The sequence below is a fragment of the Narcine bancroftii genome, chromosome 3 (assembly GCF_036971445.1).
Source record: "Narcine bancroftii isolate sNarBan1 chromosome 3, sNarBan1.hap1, whole genome shotgun sequence".
Taxonomy (NCBI): Eukaryota; Metazoa; Chordata; class Chondrichthyes; order Torpediniformes; family Narcinidae; genus Narcine; species Narcine bancroftii.
The window spans coordinates 78,950,191-78,973,788 of record NC_091471.1 but is presented as its reverse complement, the minus strand read 5'-3'; the positions used below and the strand labels follow the sequence as shown (position 1 = coordinate 78,973,788).

General features: G+C 41.8%; 1 protein-coding gene across 1 annotated transcript in view; it reads right to left on the bottom strand.

Annotated features, from left to right (window-relative positions):
- The window catches only part of LOC138757273 (sodium channel protein type 4 subunit alpha-like), a 234,419-nt gene that overhangs the window by 50,607 nt on the left and 160,214 nt on the right, over positions 1 to 23,598 (bottom strand). The window contains exons 19-20 of the mRNA XM_069924321.1: positions 9,892 to 9,945; positions 1,652 to 1,789 (exon numbers count right to left, since the gene is read on the bottom strand). Of these exons, the coding sequence (XP_069780422.1) occupies positions 1,652 to 1,789; positions 9,892 to 9,945 (192 nt within the window). The remainder of the gene's footprint in view (positions 1 to 1,651; positions 1,790 to 9,891; positions 9,946 to 23,598) is intronic.

Below are 23,598 nucleotides of genomic sequence, written 5' to 3'. Positions count from 1 at the left end.
CCATTTGGCCCATGATGTCTGTGCTGAACAAGGTGACACATCAAACTGAAATTCTGCTGGTTACACACGATAGATATCCATTCATTTCCTGTGTATTCATGTGTTTATCTAGAAGTCTCTTAAATGCTATTTTCATCTTGGCTTTCACCACTACTTCTGGTGGACCATTCCAGGCACCTACTACTCGGGTGCAAAAAAGTTGCCCACACATCTTTTTCAAACCTCCTTTACCCCCCACCCTCCACCACCTTAAATGTAAGATGTCTAGTATGTGACACTTTCACCCTGGGAAATATTCTGAATGTCTGCACTAACAATGCCTCTCATAATTTTATAAACTTCTATCAGGATCCATATGCCTGATGAAACTACCTAATTTTGTCCATCCTCTCCTTTTTCTCATAGCCTCTAATCTAGACAACATCCAGGTAAATCTCTTCTTTACCCTTTTCATATCCTTCATGTAATGGAGCAACCAGAATTGCATACAATATATATTATATGTGACTTAACCAAAGATTTATATTGCTTTAACATTACGACCTTATTTCTATACTGAATACCCTGCCCAATGAAGGCAAGCATATCATATGCTTTCTTTAATACCTTTTCTATTTGCATGGCAACTTTCAAGGGCTTATGGACCTGAAGCCCTGCTGCAGATCAATGTTTTTAAGTCTTACCATTAACTGCATACATTCCTCTGACATTTAACTTCTGAAGGTGCAACATCTCATTCTTACCCAGATTAAATTCCACCTGCCATTTCTCTGCCACATCTGCAACTGATCTGTATCCTTTCATATTCTTTATGTATTGCAAATAACACAGATTTCTGCTGAACATCACTGTCACGTGCATGAGCTAGATTTGCACCCTTCCAACCCTACCCTCTATCTTCAATGGGCCAGCCAATTCTTCCAATTAACTGGGATCCAATGCATCTGTACCTTCTGGATCAGGCTACCATGAGGGATCTTGTCAATTGCCTCACTAAGGTCCATGCAGACAACATCCACTACCCTACCATCGTCACCACTTTTGTCACCTCTTCAAAAACTCAATCAGACATAAAACATGGATCTCCTTCGGCACTCCACCTCATTCAGCTCCTGACTAATACTCCCCCAATTCATGTATTGATCCAACAGCATCCTAGAACATCTCTATTCCTGATCATCCTTCCCAGTCCCTTGTCTCTACAGTGGGATATTCTCTCCACACTTTCTACAGTCTTCTCCCCCATGACAGTATGATCCAAAACATCTCTTTTGCATTGTCCAATATGGTGGAAAATTGCAGACAAAAGTTTTGGATTCACAAGGCTTATTCTATCCTTTGAAATGCCTTGGGCTTCATGAGTGATGGAATGTTAAGGTCTGATGGTCTTACAAGAAGCCTGTTAAAGTTCACCCTGAGGAAAGTCTAGTGTAACAGCTATTCAGATGCACACCCATGTACTTTTTCAATGATGCGGATAGAGAAAGAGTAGGATGTCCAACTATGACAGCAACCAATCTCTAATGTTTGTGGACTCCACAGTAAGTGGATTCAGAAACACAGATTTGATAATCAATAAATGCATGCACAAATTAAACAATTACAATTATAAAGCCATAAAGAAGAAAAATAAAATATACATATTACTCACCCTTTTATGCATTGTGTTGAAATTGTCAATAATTATACCAATAAAAAGATTTAAAGTAAAAAATGTCCCAATGACAATAAAAGCAACAAAGTAGAAGAGGCTGTATGGGTTTGCACTCATTTCTGGTTGAAGATCAATCTGCATAAAATATTACAAATATTAATATTTATTGTCCAATTAAATCAGTAATGTCTATATTTCATTCATCATCAGGAGTTAATTCAGCTCATAATGTTTATATTGATCAAAAGTCTCCAGTCTAACCATTTCTTCCATAGCCCTACAGGTTACAGTCATTGAAAATTGCATATCCAATGGATATTTCACATTTCCGTCCACTGCTTTTTTCAGCTGTGAATCTAATACCCTAAGTGACCTTTATTTGCCATTACGTTTTTCTAAAATGGCAAATTACGTTAATTTCCTCCATTATTAGCAATCATTACTTTCTACATTAATAGCATTAATGAGCTTACATTAACTAATTATTCAGCTTATAACACCTTTAAATATAAATACCACACAGCAAAAGAATACAACAAAATAACAGTTTGCACTTCAAATTAGGGATTAAATGAAACACACTACTGAAAGAAGAAGCAGCATGGTTGTGATAGTACAGATCTATCACCAATGTACATAGTGTATATAGTTACTGTATCTAGACTGTGCTTACAGCGATTGGCTGGGAGCTAAGCCACACCTATTGTCTGGGCCTTAAAGGGTTGTGTCCCTAGCCAGGTCGGATCATTCCGGACTGGTCGGCCACCTGTGAAGAGCTCCTGTCTTTTGCTAATAAAAGCCTTGGTTTGGATCAACAAGTCTTTGATTCTTTCAACGAGCTCTACAATGGTAGATCCCAGAAATCCCTCACAACGAAGTACCTTAAGTGAAGTGGTGTAGCAACCCGTGGCCTACTCCGCGGCCTGAGATAAGTAGCGATATCCGAACACGATGATCGAGTAGGCAGCATGGACCTAGATAGCCTTCCTCCATAGGCCACAATGGCAACCGAGGAAACGGGCCAATCAGCATTTGGCAGATCGTAAAGCCACCAATCAGCGATTAGCTTCACAGGTGGCCGACCAGTCCGGAATGATCCGACCTGGCTAGGGACACAACCCTTTACACTTGCCAATGATGTAGCAGCAAGGCTTAGCCAGCCTATAAAAGGCAGAGTGAATGACCTAATAAATCAATACTGTTTGTACTCTTGAGTGTGCGTGTCTTCTCTAGAGCTCTAACCCAGAGCTATGACCACAGCCACATGCCACATTGGTGACTCTGACAGGTCCAAACGGCAATTTGGACCAGAAGATGGATGAGCAACCTTCAATCAATGCGACTTTGTTGAAGCTTTTGACCTTCAGGATGTCACAACCATGGGTGTGGTTCCAACTGGATGAGGCACAATTCGCCATTCAACACATCACCACCAACACCACGTGTTACTACTACATTATGAGCTTCCTTGAGCAAGCGATGGCAGCCAGGATCACTGATTTCCTCCTGCACCCTTCAGAGCAAGGGAAGTACATGGCCCTCAAAGAGCTATTAAACCCTACTTTTGGGCTCTCAAAGTGCGATCGCATGGTCCAATTGTTGCACATGGACAGCTCGGAGGACAGGGCCCCTTCCATCCTCACTCCTTGCCTGCTCTTCGAGCAAATATTTCTGGAGCGACTGCTGGAGGACGTCTAGCTGCTGATCGCAGAGGAGGACTTCAGCAACTCCAGAAAGGACACACTCTGGGCAGCGAAAAGGGACTCTTGCGGAATGTTGGAACAAGTGTCCACACCCCGGCTACAACGAGTGACAAGACAACCAACCAACTGGCCAGCGGATCCTACCGGTAAGCAATACTGTTTCTATCATCAATGGTGGGGTTCCAAGGCCTGTCGATGCTACTCCCTCTGCGCATTCCAGGTAAATGCCAGAGCCAACCATAGTTGATGGTTGCAGCAGCCGGCCTACAAGACAGCTTTCTGCATGTTCAGGACTCCTTGTCGGGTCACTGGTTCCTGGTTGACACAGGAGCCAAGGTCAGTGTCCTTCCTCTTTCCAAGTCCAATACCTGCAACAGAAGTGTGGACCGGGGCCTGAGGGTGGCCAACAATTTGGACATTTGCACCCAGACCCCTCCGCTTTGATAACAAATGGTTCACTTGGAAATTCACACTGGCGATCGTTCGACAGCCACTCCTGTGGGCAGATTTTCTCAGGGTGCACTCCCTATTGGTGGATGTTGAGGGGATGTCATAGATTGCTGCAGGTCAAAACTTTTCAGACCCTCTCCCTTGAGGGAACTAAGCTTACTGCCCCCCACCTACACTTAGTAATTGACAACATCAATGAGTTTGCTTGAATTTGACTGAATTGCCTTTCATCATAATGCCACGCTTTACCTTGGCAGAACCTTAGCACGGGGTGCAGCACCACATCCTCATGGAGGGCCCACTCTTTCACGCCAGGGAGCGCCGACTTCCCCCCAAAAATGCTCTACCTCACAAGGGAGGAGTTTTGAAAAATGGAAGAGCTTGGCATCGTGGAGCAGTCTGATAGCTCCTGGGCCTCCCCACTCCACATGGTACCCAAGGCGGCAGGCGGATGGAGACTTGGTGGAGATTACCGCCACCTCAATGAGGCCATCACGCCGGACAGATATCCAGTGCCCCACATCCAGGACTTCATCGCCAACCTGTAAGGGGCACGGATCTTTTCAAAGGTGGACCTCATTAGGGCTATCACCAGATCCCATCCCAGTCCACCCAGAGGACATTGCCAAAACCGCAATTATCACCCCTTTTGGACTCTTTGAGTTTATGTCTTTTAGACAGAAAAATGCTGCTCAAACCTTCCAAAGACTGATAGATGCAGTGGGCCGGGTCCTCAAGTTTATGTTCATATACTCGGATGATATTCTGAAAGCCAGTCACAACCGTGCAGAGCATACGGCCCACATAGGCAATTATGCACCCCCCCTGAGCACATTTAATTTGACAATCAACCCAGCCAAGTGCCAATTCGGGCAAGAGGAAATCAATTTCCTGGGGCACAGAATAAATAAAGATAGGGCAAGGCCTTTGCCCGAAAAGGTGGAGGCCATCTGGTCCTTTGCAAAGCCAACTTCAGTAAAAGGCCTTCAAGAGTTCGCCAGTATGGTTAACTTTTATCACGGCTTATACCAGTGATGGCCCACATCATGCAACTTTTATTCTTCCTTATGGCAGGTCAAAAGAGAGAAATCAAATGGACTCAGGAAGCATCAGAGGTTTTCCAGAAAACCAAAGACGCCTGGCCATCACCACCCTCCTGGTGCAGCCAAGGGCAGATGCCACGACTGTCCTCATGGTGGATGCCTCCAACATTGCGGTCGGGGAGTACTTGAGCAGCTGATTGACGGACTATGGCAGCCTCTAGCTTTCTTCAGCAGGTACCTCCGACCACCTGAGCTCAAGTTCAGTGCCTTTGATCGAGAGCTCTTGGTCCGACACTTCAGGTACTTCCTGGAGGGCAGACAGTTCCTGATGTTTACAGACCACAAGCCGCTCACTTTCACTTTCAGCAAAGTATTAGACTCATGGTCGGCCAGGCAACAAAAGCACCTGTCTTATATATCTGAGTTTTGCGCAGACATCAAACACATTGCTGGGAAAACAAATGTGGTAGCCAACGTACTATCATGGGCATCCAGACTGGCAATACAAGCCCCCGCCCCAGGAATCGACTACACAGCTCTGGTGAAGGCACAACAATCAGACCCCAATATCCCCGCACATAGGACTGCAATAACCGGTCTCCAGCTGGAGGATGTACACATCGGCAGCATGGAGGAAACAGGTTTACGACGCGGCCCACAACCTGGCTCACCCAACCATCAGAACCATGGTCAAGATGGTGGCCAGCAGATACGTATGGCATGGTCACCGCAAAGAGATCAATCAGTAGGCTAGGACTTGCACACAGTGCCAGGCATCAAAAGTGCAGATGCACATCAAAGCCTCCCCACCATTCCCCCACCCCAGTCTTTTGACTCGGCCCAACGAAGGTTCAGCCATGTTCACATTAACATTGTGGACCCCCTACCAATATCAAGAGGAGCATGATACCTCTTGATGATGATGGACTGCCTGACAAGGTGGCCGGAAGCAGCTCCTTTGGCAAATTCTTCCACAGAAGCATGCACCAGAGCCCTACTGAACATCTGGGTAGCATGGTCTGAGGTTCCAGAGCATCTGACCTCAGATAGAGGGGCTCAGTTCACCTCAGGCCTTTGAGCAGCCTTAGCCAACACCCTGAGAATACAACTCCACCATACTATGGTGCAGCACCCTCAGGCCAATGGGTTGGTGGAAAGGTTCCACAAGCAACTCAAGACAGCCCTCATGGCTCAGCTAACAGGCCTTAACTGGGATGACAAACACCCATGGGTCCTCCTGGGTATTCAGACCACTCCCAAAAAGGATTTTGACATATCAGGAACAGAGAATTCCTGGCCAAAAACACAGATGAACCACCAGCAGCGGCCCTGACTTGCCTAAGAGAACAACTAGGTGTGCTGACCACGGCACTTTCCAAAGCACACGGCCATCCCAAAACCTTTGTCCCTAAAGACACGTCTTTGTGAGATGAGGGGCTCACCGAGCATCACTTCAATGGCCTTATGAAGGACCCTACCAGCTGCTCAAGCACAATGGGATGACCTGTGTGCTTGATATCGGAGGCAGAAACGAGATGTTCGGAATCGACCATTACAAACCACCACATTTGGACCCTAGCCAGCCGGTCACCCATACAGCCCCATGACACAGAGGCAGGCCTCCCAAGGATAGAGCTGACAAACAGATCGCCGGTTCTGGGGGGGGGTGGGGATTTGTGTAGCATCCCGTGGCCTACACCACGGCCTGACATGAGTAGCGACATCCAAACACGATGATCGAGCAGGCAGCATGGGCCTAGTAAGCCTTCTTCCATAAGCCACAATGGCAATGGAGGAAACAGACCAATCAGCAATTAGTGGATCGTAAAGCCACCAATCAGCGATCGGCGGAGTGTCGGCCATGCTCGCTGATGACGTAGCAGCAAGGCTCAGCCGGTCTATGAAAGGCAGAGTGAATGACCCAATAAATCAGAACTGTTTGTACTCTCGAGTGTGTGTGTCTTCTCTAGAGCTCTAAACCAGAGCTATAACCACAGCCACATGGCACAGTGGAAACATTTTGATAATGTCAGAATGAAGCAGCCCCAGTTGGAAAGGAAGCTAATTTTCTGTCCTGTGTGCACATCATAAGAGGAGTTTTATTTGTTTTTAAATTGGAGGTTAAATGGGAAATACCATGGATATGAACTGTTGGCTTAGATGTGCAAGATTCTGCACCACTGATACCTGTTGGTAGCATGGATTATTTTTATTATTTTTACAGATCTTTATGGAATGATCAATAATTCAGATGGTCCCTGTTTGATTGAGAAGAATGCATTCCATGGCTGCTAATAAAGACGGTGCTGATTTGATGGTCAATGGCATTGCCTGCTTTCCTCCTCTAAGGCAAGCTATTAGCAGCTCTTTGAAGTGCAGATTACTATCAACATCTTTTGTCTGTGTTTATTCTTCCAATCAGAAATGTCTTGTCTGCCTCAGTAGCCCTCGTCTCTATGTGTTATAAGGATGATGGAAATGTGATGAGTGACTTGCTAATTTTTCCTCCTTTTTAGGACAGTGCATGATTCTAATTGACAGCGTAACTCAATCAATTTCCTGCTTTCACAAAGCTGCGCCAACTTCTTTCTCTGGGCCACCTACATAGATTATTTTTGCTGGTGACTATTGTTGTAAACCTATCAGAGACAGTGTGGTGGCAGGATATGATCCCCGTTATTTTTGGCCTGATGATGGCTAAACTTGCTGTGTTTATTATTATTATTTCTTGAAACTGAAAACATAAGGATTTCCACTCATGTATATACTGTATATGTATATACTGGAATCTGGAAGACGCTGCCAGTGAGCTCTGAGAGAGCAGGAACGATGCTGACCACCCAGTCCTTTGTGTGGAAGAGTCCTCAATTACAGAAATCCAGTCTCAGTAATGTGCTTTGACTGTAGCACATTATTTGGCAAGCAGTCCCATGAACTCTCATTCTTTCAACTTTCTAGAAGGAGGGATTGGGTCCCAGGAATAGATGTTGGGGTAATGGGGCTCTCGAAGATGCAACAGCAGGAATATTAGGGTCCTAGAGCTGAAGGTATGGAAAGCAGGGTCCAGGAGGGTGCAGTGGGATTCTGGGATGAGAGGAGGGTGAAAGAGAGAGCCTGCGGTCTTGGATGTAGCAGGAGGTGTGTGTGTGTGTGTGTGTGTGTGTGTGTGTGTGTGTGTGTGTGTGTGTGTGTGTGTGTGTGTGTGTGTGTGTGTGTGTGTGTGTGTGTGTGTGTGTGTGTGTGTGTGTGTGTGTGTGCGTGTGTGCGTGTGTGCATGGGGTGGGGTTGTGGGGTTGGAAGGTGGTAATGAAGAGGGAGCTTCATTGAGTCTGGTATTAATGTGGAGGACTCCAAGAGCCAATTCTACCAGCTTTTATGCCATTGTACATTGCCAATCCTGCTGTGCCTGGCCTGTTGTGGGATAGGATGTATCTGGGGATGGTGATAGTCTTGGAAGCAGAGTGGGACCATCTGGTGCAGCCATTTTGGAGTGAGCAATTTGGCGCAGCTCATTTCGCGCAGATCCATTTTGGCGCAGAACTCTTTTTGTGCAGATATCCGAAAATCAACCTAATAGTAGAATTATTAAATGGGTAATTTCCAGTAGTTTGTAGTTATTATAAACCCATTAAAATGCCATCAACAATTTTGACAAAAGGTTAGAAATGGTGAACTAGTGAAACAAATTAATGAACATTCGCATGCAGCTTCGACATCTAAGGTGGAAAGAGATACCATCATTTCAAAGATAAAAGTACGAGCTGCTGAAACTGTAAAGGGAACTGCACATGTGGTAGCATCCACCGTTTTTTCCAGTTGGAATGTGGAATTTATATGAATGAACTTTAAACAATGAGGACAGGACAAACAATCATGCGGAAGCTGCTCACAGGAGATTACAATGCAAACTTGGAGTAGAACATCTAGTTACTTGGAAATTTATTGACAGTTTACGAAAAGTTCAGAGAGGAAGGGACATTTACTATGAGCATCTCATAGCAGGGCACGATATTCCATTGAAATTAAAGAAATTAATGGAAGCAGACGCTCGAATACAAACACTTATCAGAAGATTTGGTGAGAGAAATTATGTTGAGTATTTACGAGGGATTGCCCATAATTTTGAATAAATGTCATATTTTAGATTTTTCATCATTAACATTTCTTTTTATCATTTTTACTAAAGAGAATAAACATTATTTTTAGTTTTATGTAAACATAATAAAGTTTTTCTTAAATGAACATTTTCATTAACAGTGTATTATCAATTCCCATCTCGCTTTCATTAATGCTTTTAACTAAGCCTGAGAAGGAATAAATATGAGCTGCGCCGAAATAGTTCTGCACCAAAATGGGTCTGCGGAAAAAATGTGCTGCGCCAAGCAGGCCGCGCCGAATCGCTGGTTGCGTCGAAAGGTCCTAAATCCTCTGGGAAGCTGGATGCAAAGAATGAATATGGTCATGTCAGATGTTGACTTCTGCTTCTCGAAGCCTCTGTAAGGTCCACTGGCTGCGAGTGATGTTGAATCTTGTTAGAGTTTTGTGTGGTGCAGATATAATACAACAAACGGTTTCACTTTACTTGTAACCGAAACCAGGTAAGCACCTGATTAGTGAAGGCTCTCATTCCCCTTATTCCGCATCAGAGAGTTGAGGACTTCCGAACAATTCCAAAGGATTTTATTTAATTTGGAATTTTTTTGAAAGTGTGCGACTTTCCAAAATGGGAAGATGGAATTTAATTTTTATCTCTACATCATTATTCCAGATATTTGAAACATTCGTCTCATAATTTATTGATTTGAATCATTTAGTCCTGTTTTATCAATGATTTACTCCATTTCCAATGACTGGACTTCACTGCAATTAAAGGAAACTGCATGATTTGACTGGAGTTGCCACTATTTATGAACTCATCTCACTGTGAGGTAACTTGAAAACATTATCACGAATAAAAAATATATGGCATACATCACTGGAGGTTTTTGTGAGGTGCTTTCTTTGTAAACTAACTGCTCCAAAAAGAAGTAAAAAAACCTACCCCACGAGAATCAGCAGCGTTGGCCATGATTTCTAACCAACCCTCAAACGTCGCCTGTAGATAGAAAATCAACAAAAAAAAGTGACTAACATGAATCTTGTAATTATGCCGATATTATAATTGAAATTACTCATTGTCATAAAACTAAATTGTACTATTACAATAATTTCCCTAAAACATTGGGCTTGACCCAATCTTTGCCTTGTTTTCATTGCCCATATGACACCTATGTCTTAATCTTTTGCAGCCCTGCAGGTGGATCCGCACGTGGATCTTTCTGCGACATTCATCCCTCAAAATGGAATGGATGTCCAAAATCAGCCATTTCACCTTGGTTGCTGGAGCTCAAAGATCTTTCTGTTGGCCTTTTGTGTTCAATTATTTCTTAATGTCTCTGAAAATCAGTCATTTGAGACCGCAGAGCCCACCTCGCTGACAAAAGACAAAGGAGGAAAAACCCAACACCCAACCCCAACCCACCAATTTTCCCCTGCAACCGTGTCTGCCTGTCCCGCATCGGACTTGTCAGCCACAGTCGAGCCTGCAGCTGATGTGGACTTTTACCCCCTCCATAAATTTTCGTCCGCGAAGCCAAGCCAAAGAAGAATAGATCTAAATAATTTAAAAAAAATTGTCATTCGCCTGGTATAATTTAATTAAAACACAAAGTTGGATTGGAAAATTTCTTATTTTCAAAGTTAGTAGAGGTGGGGCTTTTCCCTTTGAAGCGTAGCATGATGAGGTGAGACTTAATAGAGGTCTACCAGATGAGGGTGAACAGACACCATATTTTTCTCCAGGGCAGGAACAGCAAACACCAGAGGTTATATGAACAAAGTGAAAGGAGAGAAGTTCAGGTTTTTTTTTTTTTTTTTTCACAGAGTTGTGGGTGCCTGGAATGCCTTGCAAGGGTGGAAGCTGAAACATTAGGGGCATTTAAGAGACTCTTAGACAGGAACATGGATGGAAGAAAATGGAGGGTTACAGGGTAGGGAGGATTTAATACTTTTTAAAAAGAATATATGGGTCAGCATAACATTGAAGGCTGAAGGGCCTGTAGTGTTCGATGTTCTAAAAAATAATTGAAATCAAGAAAAATAGTTTAAATCTTTATCTTCACCTATCTTTTCCCTCCAGATTGATTACCCCTTTCAAATGAAGGATTCTGTATTAGAAAGGCCAGTGGAAAGGAGAGTGGGGGCAAATAAAAAAATCTATCCAGCTCCTTGCTTCAGTATGATCTGGAACTATCTTGGACTTAGAGTTGCGTACAGGAGTACAAAGCTAATATTTAATGTCTATAAATTTAGATATGCAGCACAGCAAGCATCCCTTCCAGTCCAGGAGCCCGTGCCCCAGCAAAACACCAATTGTCTTACAATCCCCATACGCTTTTGAAGGGTTGGAGGAAAGTGGAGCACTAAGAGGAAACCCAGCAAAAACTTACAACCTCCTTCCAGGCAGCAGCGGACTCAAACTTAAGTTGCTGTCACTGCAATAGCATTGCACTAAGCGCAATGCTAACCGGGCTGCCATCATGTTCTATATTACAGCTTTGAGGTGTGCACAAGCAGCAATTGGAGGTACACTGACTGATGGGGAGTGGACAGGAAGTGCACCTCATAATAAAGCACAACCTGACCTATTAACATTTCCTCCTTCTTTCCAAGTTTTACTTGATTTGCTGAACATTTCCTTTTTGTATTTTAAGCTTGCAGTGTACTTTGTTTTGAATTGTTCAGAGTCACTGATTTTGCAGACTGTTTAGCATTGATCATAACACAAATACTTATGCTCCTCCCTAGTTTTTACTATCTATATTTGCTGACGTGAAAGGAAAGTTTTAAAGCTCCAACAATTTAGTTAAGAGAAAATCGTTAAATTAATAGTTTTTTCAGCCAATCTTCAAAACTTAAGCTTGATTGTTGGCTAGCTTAAGGACCTACTGACCAGTACAGAGAGTTTAATGAACTCCTTGCTGTAGCCTCTCAATAGCAAACTTCAGAGAGGCTTCCTGGGAAGTGGTTTAAATGTGGTAACTCCCACAAATTTCATATTTGTATCCTGTTTATATATTGCAGATACAATATTTCATACAAGCTACTCAAAATCAGGGTATAATCATAAGTTAGGAAAATTTGTCTTTTAATGTGAGACAACAAAATTAGAAAAAAGTTCTGTTGCAGACAGCAAAACTACACACCTTATTTAGAAATGCCCTTCCCACATAATAAATTTGGAGACAGGACTTTTAAAGGGAATACAAGGCCTCAGTACTTTTAACCAAAGTTTTGAAAAATGTGATATGCAAAATATTTTACAGTCAACATAGTGTTTGTTGCCACTGTATTGTAAGAAATGAAGCAAACAATACCAATAAGCACCAATGAGCTAACAAATCTGCTTTTTCAGTGATGTTGGATAACTATTTGCCCTCTCAACAATGCTTCATGCTATTTATACAAAATATGCTCAGAATTATTTTCTCCTATTTATTCATTTCAATTTGTACCCACGCTGTCTTTTCATCAGTCTGATAACAAGAAGACAAGAATCTAAGTTAAACTGCTTTATAGTAATTTTTAAAATTAGACATTCATAATCCCCCCGGTCATATTTCCATGTTAATTTTTCCAATGCCATCTGAGGCATTTTGTCTCACCAAATAAATCTTCTTAAACTTTTATTTAAATATTGATAATAACATGTTGGTACAAAAATTGGTAAATGATTGAAATAGGTATTGTATCCATCCTATTAAAGAAATTGGTAAATCCTTCCATCTTATTAAATCTTCTTTAATTTTATTCAATAGTAATATATAATTTAAATTAAATAAGTTATTTAAATTCTTATCAATATTAATTCTGATATTTAACCGCCTCCTTCCGCCATTTAAATTTTTGTCATTTTCTTAACTTGAGTATAATCTGTCTCAGTCATTGGCATCACTTCACTTTGATCAATATTTTCTTTATAATTTGATATTAACTCGTACTCCGCCAATTGAACATTTACTTTTTTTAATGAACTTTCAGGATTTGTAAGATATAGTTTACATCATCTGCAAAAAGGCTGATTTTATGTTCTTTATCTTAAAACCTTCAATCTCATTATCTCTTCTAATCACCTCTGCTAAAGGTTTTATAGCCAGCTCAAATAAAAAAGCAGATAATGGACAACCTTGTCTAGATGATCTTTCCAATAAAAAAAGATTTGATGTTTGTCTATTTGTAATTACTCTAGCCTTTGGGTAATTATATAATGCCCTTTTCCAATTTATAACATTTATTGGAATTCCAAAAACCTTCAATACTTTAAATAAATAGCCCTATTCTAATCTGTCAAATGCTTTTTCTGCATCTAAAGCCAAAGCTACTGATTGTATTTTTTCTTTTCTGTGTCACATTTAACAAACTTAAAAAATCTAACAATATTACCAAGAATAGCTGATCTATTCTTGATAAAAAATGTTTGGTCCATGTTGATCAATTTAGGTAAACATTTATTTAATCTATTAGCTAGTAATTTGGACAAAATTTTATAATCTCTAATCAGTAATGAAATTGGCCTATATGAAGATGGAAGCAAAGGATCCTTCCCCTTTATTTTAGGAATAACTGTTATTAATGCTGTTTTAAATGACTCAGGTAAATCATAAAGATCTTCCATTTGATCTAGCAATCCCATAAATATAGGAATCAATAACTCTTTATAAAACTCCAGAGAGAAACCATCTTCTCCTGGACCCTTATTATTTGGTCAAGACATCAATATGTCATATATTTCTGTAGCTGTAAAAGGATTTGTTAATTCTCTGTATTTAATTGTGGTAAAATAATTTGTGACAAATATTAATCTATTTTATCTCCATCCTTCAAAGATTCTGATTGGTATAATTCTTATAAAATTTCATAAAAACATCATTAATGCCCTGTGTTTTATAAGTAAGATGACCCAAATCTTATTTTATATCTATTATTGTTCTCGATAATTGTTCAGTCTTCAATTACCATGCTAAATTTTTTTGCGCTCTATCTCCCAACTCATTAGTATTTTTGTCAGGTTTGCCTTATATCTCTGTCCAATCTATATGTTTGTATTGTATTAAATTTCAATTTTTAAAAATCCAGTACTCTTCATTTCTCATCATTTACTTGATTTTTAAATTCATTTTCCATCTTTGTTATTTCATTTTCCAAATGATTAACTTCAGACATATTTTTTTTAACTTTTGCTGTATAACTTATTATTTGTCCTCTTAAATAAACCTTCATAGAGTCCCAAACCACAAACCTATTGGTTACAGAATGCTCATTAATGTCTAAAACATTTTTAACTGTTGTCTTATAAATTCACAAAAATCTTGCCTTTTTAACAATGCAGTATTAAACCTCCATCTGTAATTTGTATTTTGCTCTTCCTCCAATAAAACTGACATAACCAAGAATGAATGATCAGACAATATTCTTGCTTGATATTCAATATTTTGAACTCTTGCTTGCAGTTGAGAGCAGATTAAAAACATATCTATACATGAATATGTCTTATATCTAAAAGAATATAATGAATAATCTCTAATATTAGGATGCATTTTCCTCCAACTATCAACAAGTTTCATTTCATTCATAAAAATCTTCATGGTTCTAACTATCTTGTTTTTAACTATAATTCCACCTGATCTATCCAACTTTGAATAAAAAGTAAAATTAAAATCTCCTCCCATAATTATTTTCCCCTTTATATTAGTTAATTGCATAAAACATCTTTATAAAATTTCCATCATCTATATTCAGTGCACATATATTCATCAAAGTCCAATATTCAGAATAAATTTTACATTTACCATCACATATCTTCCCACTTTATCAATAACTGCATCCACTATTTTAATTGGTAAACTTTTATTTATTAATATTGTTTCCCCTCTAGCTTTAGAATTAAATAGCCCACCTACCCAGTCTCTCTTTAGTTTTGCATGCTCTATTTCTGTTAAATGAGTTTCTTGTAAGAAAGTCACATGTACTTTAGATTTTTTTCATATAACTTAATAACCCTTTTCTCTTTATTGGATTCTGAATTCCATTAATATTAATACTAATAAAAGATAATTTCTCTTCCATTAGACACCAAAATTAAAACACATGTCCATTCAACATCCCCCTCCCTCCTCCCCACTCACCCCGACTCTTCTTATATAACATACTACATATATAAATAGTCCAGGCTTAAAACAAAAAAAGAAAAGACAAGGAAAAAGAAATGAGAAGAAAAAAGTAAAGAAAAACCCCAGAGGCATGTGATGTTAAAACATCTCTACTCCCCTGAAGTATGTAGGCTGTAAAAAATATCACATTAGTACCCATGATTCCTCAGTGGTCAGCATCATATTCCCCACTAATTCACTCAAAATACCATACAATCCCCTAATATAATCTTTCCAATAAATCTAATAATCCATTAATCTTATCAAATATAATAGATCACACACATTATAGGTTAAACCTTCCTCTCTCTTTAAGCTCTCTTGAAACATAACATACTTTCAGTTACAGCAAAATTCTTTCAATTGTGTAATTAATTCAGGTATCAGCAACCACCTGTTGTTCTTTAGTGGGCAATGAATCAGCATATACATTTGCTTCATTAGGCTCAGTAAAAAATCTATTCCTCCCTCCCGGGATGAATACTTTCAATACAGCTGGATATCTCAAAACAAAGGCATAGCCTTTTTTCTATAACACATCTTTAACCGGATTAAACTCTTTCCTCTTTTTTTAGCAATTCAAAACTTATGTCAGGATAAAAGAAAATCTTATTTCCATTATAAATCAAAGGTTATCGTCTTTCTTTCACTTGCTTTGCTGCCAATTCTAATATCTTCTCTCTTACTTCATATTGAAGGAATCTGACAAGTATTGGATGGGACCTTTGGTCAGGCTGAGGTTTAGGTTTCAGTGCCCTATGAGCTCACTCAATCTCTCAGTCTCCATGAAATTCGGCCTGACCCAAAGATTCCAGTAACCACCGTTGCAAAAAAATGTTCATATCTTGACCTTCATCCCCTTCTTTAAGTCCAACAATATTATTCCATCTACTAAAGTTTTCCAAGATATCTATTTTTTGCATTAACTGATCATTCTTTGCAGTAGCCTTTGCTTCTACTTTTTTCATTTGATCTTTGATATTTTGAATCTCAAATTCATTCCCTTTAATTTTACCATCCACTATTTCCAATGACCAATCTTCCCTAATTGTAGACTGGAGGAGGTTGACCTATGAGGAGAGACTAAATTGTCTGGGATTATACTCACTCGAATTCAGAAGAATGAGAGGAGATTTTATAGAAACATATAAAATTATGAAAGAGATATACAAGATGGAGGCAGAAAATTGCTTTCACTGGTAGGTGAGACCAGAACAGGGGACACAGCCTCAAGATTCAGGGGAGTAGATTTAAGATGGAGATGAGGAAAAACTGTTTTTCGCCGAGTAGTGAATCTGTGGAATTCTCTGCCCAGGGAAGTGGTTGAGGTTACTTCATTAAACATATTTAAGGTTCAGTTAGATAGATTTTTACATCAAAAAGGAATTAAGGGATATGGGGGAAAGGCAGGGAGGTGGAGTTGAGTCAATGATCAGATCAGCCATGATCCTATTGAATGGCGGAGCAGGCTGATGGGCCAGATGGCCGACTCCTGCTCCTATTTCTTATGTTTATGTTCTTTATGAGGTGAGTAAATCCATGATCCAATTACACAGTGAGGTGTTAACTCCCAGGTCTTGGAATTTGCTGATCATTTTTGAGGGGATGATGGCGTTAAATGCTGAACTGTAGTTGATAAAGAGCATCCTGATGTATGCATCTTTGCTGTCTAGATGTTCCGGGGCTTTGTGTAGGGCCAGTGAGATGGAATCTGCCATAGACCTGTTGCCATAATAAATGAACTGGAATGGATCCATATCACCGCTCAAACAGGAGCTGATCTGCTTCATCACCAGCCTTTCAAAACACTTCATCGTTGTTGATGTAAGTCGTCTGCTCAATAGTCGTTAAGGCAGGTTACTGCATTCTTCTTGGTTAACGCCTGTTTGAAACAGGTGGATAACGCGCCCTGCTGAAGTGAGATATTGAAGCTATCTGTGAAGTTGGTCACCATAGATCTTTAGTACGTGGCCAGGAACTTCATCTGGGCCGGATGCTTTCCTCAGATTCACTCTCCTGAAGGCAGCATGCACGTCATCCTCAGATATGGACAGGGTGGAATCATCAGGGGACGTTGGGTTGCAGAGGGATAGGGTGGTTCTTTGCTGTTACTATTGTGATATCAGTCATAGAAAGCATTGAGTTCCTCTGGGAGAGAAGCTTTGCCGTCAGTTACTTTACTGGATTTGGGTTTGTAATAGGTTATGGCATTTAGGCCCTGCCACAGCTGTTAGGTGTCCCTTGTTGTTTCCATTTTCTTCTGAATCTCCACTATGCCCAGAAGATAGCCTTCTGCAGGTCATACCTGCTCCTGCTATACTGATCTGGATCTCCAGACTTAAATGCCTGTGATCTGGCTCTAAGCAGGTTCTGGATTTCATTGTTCTGGATCCCACCACTAGATATATTTTCTCCTCTCCACCTCTCTCTGCCTTCTGTCAGGACCTCTCCCTCCATGAGTCCCTTGTACACTCATCCCTCCCCACCAATCAACCCATCCCATTCCCACCCCACAACGTTCGGCACCTTCTCCTGTTGCGCAAGTAGTGCCACACCTCCTCCATCCCCACAATATGCAGCCCTAAAAAAGCCTTTCAAGTGAAGCAACATTTCATTTGTGTGTTGCGGGAGTGATCTACTGCATCTGGTGCTCTCTTTGTGGCCTTCGCTACATTGGAAAGACTGGGTGTAGAATGGGAGATCGCTTCACTAAGCACCTTCGCTCTGTCTGCGTCAGTGACAAGGATCTCCTAGTGGCCAACTATTTCCATTCTGCATCCCACTCCCATACTCACATGTCTTTCTGTGGCCTCATGGACTATCCCACCAAGACCACTGGTAAATTGGAGGAACAACACTTGATTTTATGCTTGGGCACTTTGCAACTGGATGGCATCAACATGAACTTCTCCAATTTCTGATAACCTACTCTCCATTCTCCCATTGTCTTCTTTCCCTTAGCTCTCCACCCACTTCCCTCCCTATTCATAGAGCCATCCCTCCTCCCCTGATTGCTACTGTGTCCTCCCTCCCTTATCCACTCATCTTCGGCACCGGTACGATTGACGCCTGCTTGAAACAGGTAGCTACCACACACTGCTGGAGGGAGCTATCGAAGATATCCGTGAATACCGTGGTACTCACTACTACCTCCTGCTTTTGGAACCATTCTCCTCCCCCTATCCCTTCCCCCATACAATTTTGTTCAGATGCCTGCCAATATTTTCCATAAACTGATGAAGGGCTCAGGCCAGAGATGGTGGTTCTGTATCTTTATCTTTGCTGTATACCATGGTGTGTGCAGACTTTCATGTTTTACTTTTGAAGGGGGATGGTCAAACCAGTTACCCAAATGCATTGTCTGCCTACCTATTTAGGTGGATGGATAAAATATCAGCTGATGCAAGAAAGGAATCAAAGCTCTTTTGGATTCTTGGCTAATATTTGTCCTTAAACTCGCACAATAAAACAGATGAAGTGGCCATGCTTTTAGTTTGGACCTTGGGTGCATATTTGCATACAAAACATTATTATTGGTTCATGGGTTGTGAAGTGCTTTGGAATACGCAAAAACAAAAAAAAAAGTTAATTCAGCAACCTTTCCTTTGGCAAATGGTGCTAGAAAATATTGAGTAGGGAATTTTCATATCACTAGGGCTTTACACCAGCTGGATTGTAAGTGAACTCAGAGTTCACTTCTGAAAAACAGTGATCTAACTAAAAAAAAGTATTTCTTTTACTGTGAAAGGCTTTGGAAAATTTGATGACTTTAAAATGATCTGTAGATTATGAAAATTAACAGTTCCTTAACCTTAACAATGTCATTCACACAATTCAAATGTACATAATGTGAACTGTAACTTCCTCAATATTGTTAGTTTAACTTGCAGCGAACAGCTCAGTTAAACAAGTCAAAAGTCGTATTTGAACACAAAAGGTGTCATTAGTAAATGACCAAATTCATGTTAGAAAAAACACTTTTGCTTCATGGAATTATCACATAATTGGCCGATAAGGTGTTGCGGAAGATAGGCCTGGCCCCGGTGCTGCTCAATATCCCAGTTGGCTGGACCTTGCCACACCACCTATCCTTCGTGGAAAAGATTTTCTAGAACACCTTCGATTACAAAGCCATTAGGCAGTGGTCAGCATGGAATTCAAAACACTAGAGTTATGGAACTATAGGCATTAATTTACAATAAACTTGAAGGTCATCCTGTGCTGTGACCCAGTGTTTCTGGGGAAGGGATATGGTGTTGGAGCCTTTATGCAGGGTCAAGAGGGAGGAGCCACGGGTCCAGTCACAGAATGGGGCAGAGCCAAATAAATGAGTGTACAGCAGTTCACCACATTCACCCTTTTTTTTGTTCAGCGGGGTGAATGGTGCACAAAGTCTTACAAAATCTTAGAGGTTAAGTCTGTCCAACAGCCTGGTTTCCCATTGTGACCGGTGGAGAGTCGGTTGCTCTGCTGTAGCTGGGACGTTGTTTCATCCTGGATCTCCTGCGCTGTGTTGACCTGCTGAGGGTGTGGCGACTTGACTGGAATGACTGGGGCGGGATTGGGGTGCAATGGTATGTAGTGTGTGTCCGTGGGGAAGGAGGGTGCAGTTTGGTGAGTATGCACCTCAGGTGCCCCCGTACTTGCGAGTTCCCGGATGGAGACAATTTCCTGGTCATGCCTCTGACCTCCCCGAGGAGTACAACAGATTATGAGATTTGATAAAGCGGAAAAATCTCGTGACACAGGAGTGGCAGAGGTTGTTGTGAAGGGTTTTGAGCTGGTCTATCTGTGCACTGGCACATGTCCCTCAGGATAGGGCATCTGGGGGCTCGTTGTCCTTCCCCAGCCGATACAGAATATCATAATTATAGGTGGAGAATTCAATTCTCCACCTCAGAATTTTATCATTCTTTATCTTACCCCACTGTTTATTGTTAAACATGAATGCCACAGCCCATAGGTCCATGAGCAGGATAAAATGTTTGCCGGCTAGGTAGTGCCTCCAGTGCCACACCACCTCAACTATTGCCTGAGCCTCCTTTTCAATGGAGGAGCATCAGATTTTAGGACCTTAGAGGGTACAGGAGTAGAAAGCCATGGGCCAACCTGCTTGGTTCAGGATGCCGGCCAGGGCAAAGTCAGACACATCGCTCTCGACCTGAACCGGGGCAGATTCATCCACCACGTACGTTGTGGCTTTAGTGGTGTCTTCTTTTATCTGATTGAAGACTGCCCGGGCGTCACTTGTCAGGGGGAAATATGTGGATTTGATAAGGGGGCAGGCTTTGTCCACATAATTAGGGACCCTCTGGGCATAATAGGAAAAGAACCCCAGGCACATTTTGAGGGCCTTGAGGCTGTGGGGAAGGGGGAGCTCTAGTAGTGGGTTCATGTGGTCAGAATCGGGGCCAATAATTCCATTCCCTACAACACAGCAAAGGATCGCCAGGCAGGTAGTGAGCAAAACATATTTATCCCTGTTGTTGGTGAGGTTTAGGCATTTAGCTGTTATGAGGAATTTATGGAGGTTCCCATCATGATCTTGCAGGTCTTGGCCGCAGATTGTGACATTATCCAAGTAAGGAAAGGTGGCATGCAGGTCATTTTGGTCCACCATCCTGTCCATCTCCTGCTGGAAAACAGAGATGCCATTGGAAACACCAAAGGGGACCCTGAGGAAATGGTAGAGGTGGCTATCTGCCTCAAAAGCGGAGTACTGGCAGTCGTCCAGATGGACGGGGAGCTGGTGGTAGGTGGATTTCAGGACAATCGTGAAAAGACACAATATTGGGCAATTTGATTGACCATGTCTGCAACGCGAGGGAGGGGATACACATTCAGCTGTGTAAAGAGGTTAATAGTCTGGCTATAATTAGTCACCATCCTATGTTTACCCTCACCCTTGACTACCATTACTTGGGCTATCCACGGGCTGGAGTACTGGGGTCGATGATCCCCTCATTCAGGAGTTGCCAGACCTCTGCTTTAAAATCACTCTGTCCCTTGCATTGTAACACTCTTGAGGTGGCACTAAAAGTCCAACCCCAGCAGCACTGGTGTGCAGAGCTGTGCCATGATGAAGAGTTTAAAGTTCCTGTAAGTCATGCCTTGCAAGGTCAGTGTCACAGTGGTGTAGCTGCGGAACTTGGTTGAGTGCGATTTTGAGGCCAGGGTGACTTTATAGCTTGCTGGCTTTTCTTTAAAGGAGTAATGCTGCATCATATCGGGGTGGATAAAACTCTCAGTGCTCCCGCTATCAAAAAGGCACCTTGTCACTTGATCATTGATCGAGATGTCCATCATAGACCGGGAAAGTTGATGTGGGCTGTTTTAGTCCAGCACCACAGAGGCGAGTGTTGGTTCGAAGTCTGCCACATGTCGACTTGTAGTCTGGGTGCATAATGGAAGTGCCCAAGTGGTGGCGTGGTTATCCCCGGAAGTTGGCAGTGTCCAAGATGACAGCTCCCATGCTGTGCACACTGCGGTGCTGGGACTGGAAGGCAGCTGTGATCAACATACCTTCACGTAGTTCTTCTTCTTTCTGCACTTCGAGTATATAGTGACTTTTGTTGGGCAGCATTTTCAGGGATGTTTTGGTTGGCCGAAAAAGTAGCACTTTGGGTGCTCCTGGGAGACTGTGGCTGTGGTGGGTTTGCTCATCGAACATGGTAGCAGACTGCTGACCTGTGGACCTGAGTCCCAAAATGGCAGCCCTTTTGTGGACCCCATGCCATTCGCCAAATATGCTTCCATGGAGAGTGATGTCCAGTGATTTCACAAGATTGATTGCCCCTTTTAAGTCAAACTTACTCTGCTCGAATAGCCTCTGTACGTAGTTTGACATACGCCTGCAACATAGGCATCCTGGATCATGTCGTCCATGTTTTTGGTGGCCGACACCATCTGGAAGTTGCACGTTCATTCAAGTCCATGCAGGCTCCGGAGTAACTTGTCACTCGATTCATCTGGTCACTGTCTGCAGGTAGCCAGCATGTGCTTGGTGTATACCTCATTGACTTTCTCCCTGCACTGGTCTTTGAAAATGTCCATTGCTTCCCCGTAAGTTTAGGCATCCCTGATCATCGGGAGCACGCGATGTCTGACCAGGAAGAAGAGGAGTTGCAGCTTGTTTGCCTCAGTGGCCATGACTCCATTTTGTAGAAAGACCTCAAAGCAGCATAGCCAGAGTTCAAAGTAGTCTGAGGCTTCTGGTGTTTGTGGGTCAATCTCCAGCTTATCAGGCTTCTAGAGTTGTTCCATCATTGGAAAAAAAATATTTTAAATAAAATTGATGCACTATCAATAACTCAAAAGATTTGAGTTATGGGAACTACAGGCTTTTATTTACAATAACCTTGAAGGTCATCCTGGGCTGTGTCCCAGGCTTTCTGGGAAGGGGTTATGGTGGAGCCTTTATACAGGGTTCAGAAGGAGGAGCCATGGGTACAGTCACAGAGTGGGGCAGAGCCAGATAAATGAGTGTACACAGAAAGTCCTGCAAAAACTGAGAGATGAGGACTTGATGGGTCTGGTGGAATGGTTTCTGAGCAGACCATCTAGGTCATCTGACAGAATGCCTCATTGCCAGGACTCATAAACAAGCACCAGGACTTGGCTTGGCTGGTGGTGAGAGGACCCCTCCCAGTGAGATCCTTTTTTGTACAACCAGAACATCATCTTCCACGCACATGGAGACTGTTGCCCATCTCTTTGCTGAATGCAGATTTACCAAGATTTTGTGGAGAATGATTCAGGGGACCTGTCACGATTCATCCCCAGTGGCAGCATGATCTACAAGCTGTTCCTTGGTGAAAGATGCCCAAAATCTATTGGTCATTCAGCATACTGAGATGTCGGTCTGGGAATGCTGCCGAATGGCACATTCCAGGCTGCAGGACACATTGAGGCATGGTGCAGCCCACACAAGGGCACTGTGGGAAAGGACCACAATCTCGAGTCCTCCCATTACCAGGCACTAAGTGACTGCCAATGAATGTAAACTCCTCAACCAACAGAAGGAGGAGAGTTGTTAAGGTGCCACAGTGGAGGGAATAGGATAATAGAACAAATGTAATAATGTAACAATGTGCATTAATAGAATGTACAGATATGAGTGACATGAGTGTTAAAGGACTTAAACTCTTTCTTATTAGTAATTTAAAAAATTCTGGACAAGATATATTCAATGGCAATGTGCAAAAACGACAAGGTGCCACAGTGGGGGGGGGGTAACAGAGTATTGAGAGAACAATGTAAAATGTACACGGTGAGAATGATATGATTGACACTAAGAATGTTAAAGGTCTTGAATGGGTTTCTTGCATTGTAAATAATTTATTGAGAATAAATTATACTTTTGGAAAAAAATTGGCACATAAGTTGTGCTAGATTACGAATAATGCTCATAGTTTATTTATATATATGTCAGGTATAAAGATATTGGCATGAGGATCTCCAAGTTCAAATTCAAAGTTCAAATTTATTGTCAGAGTGTGTAC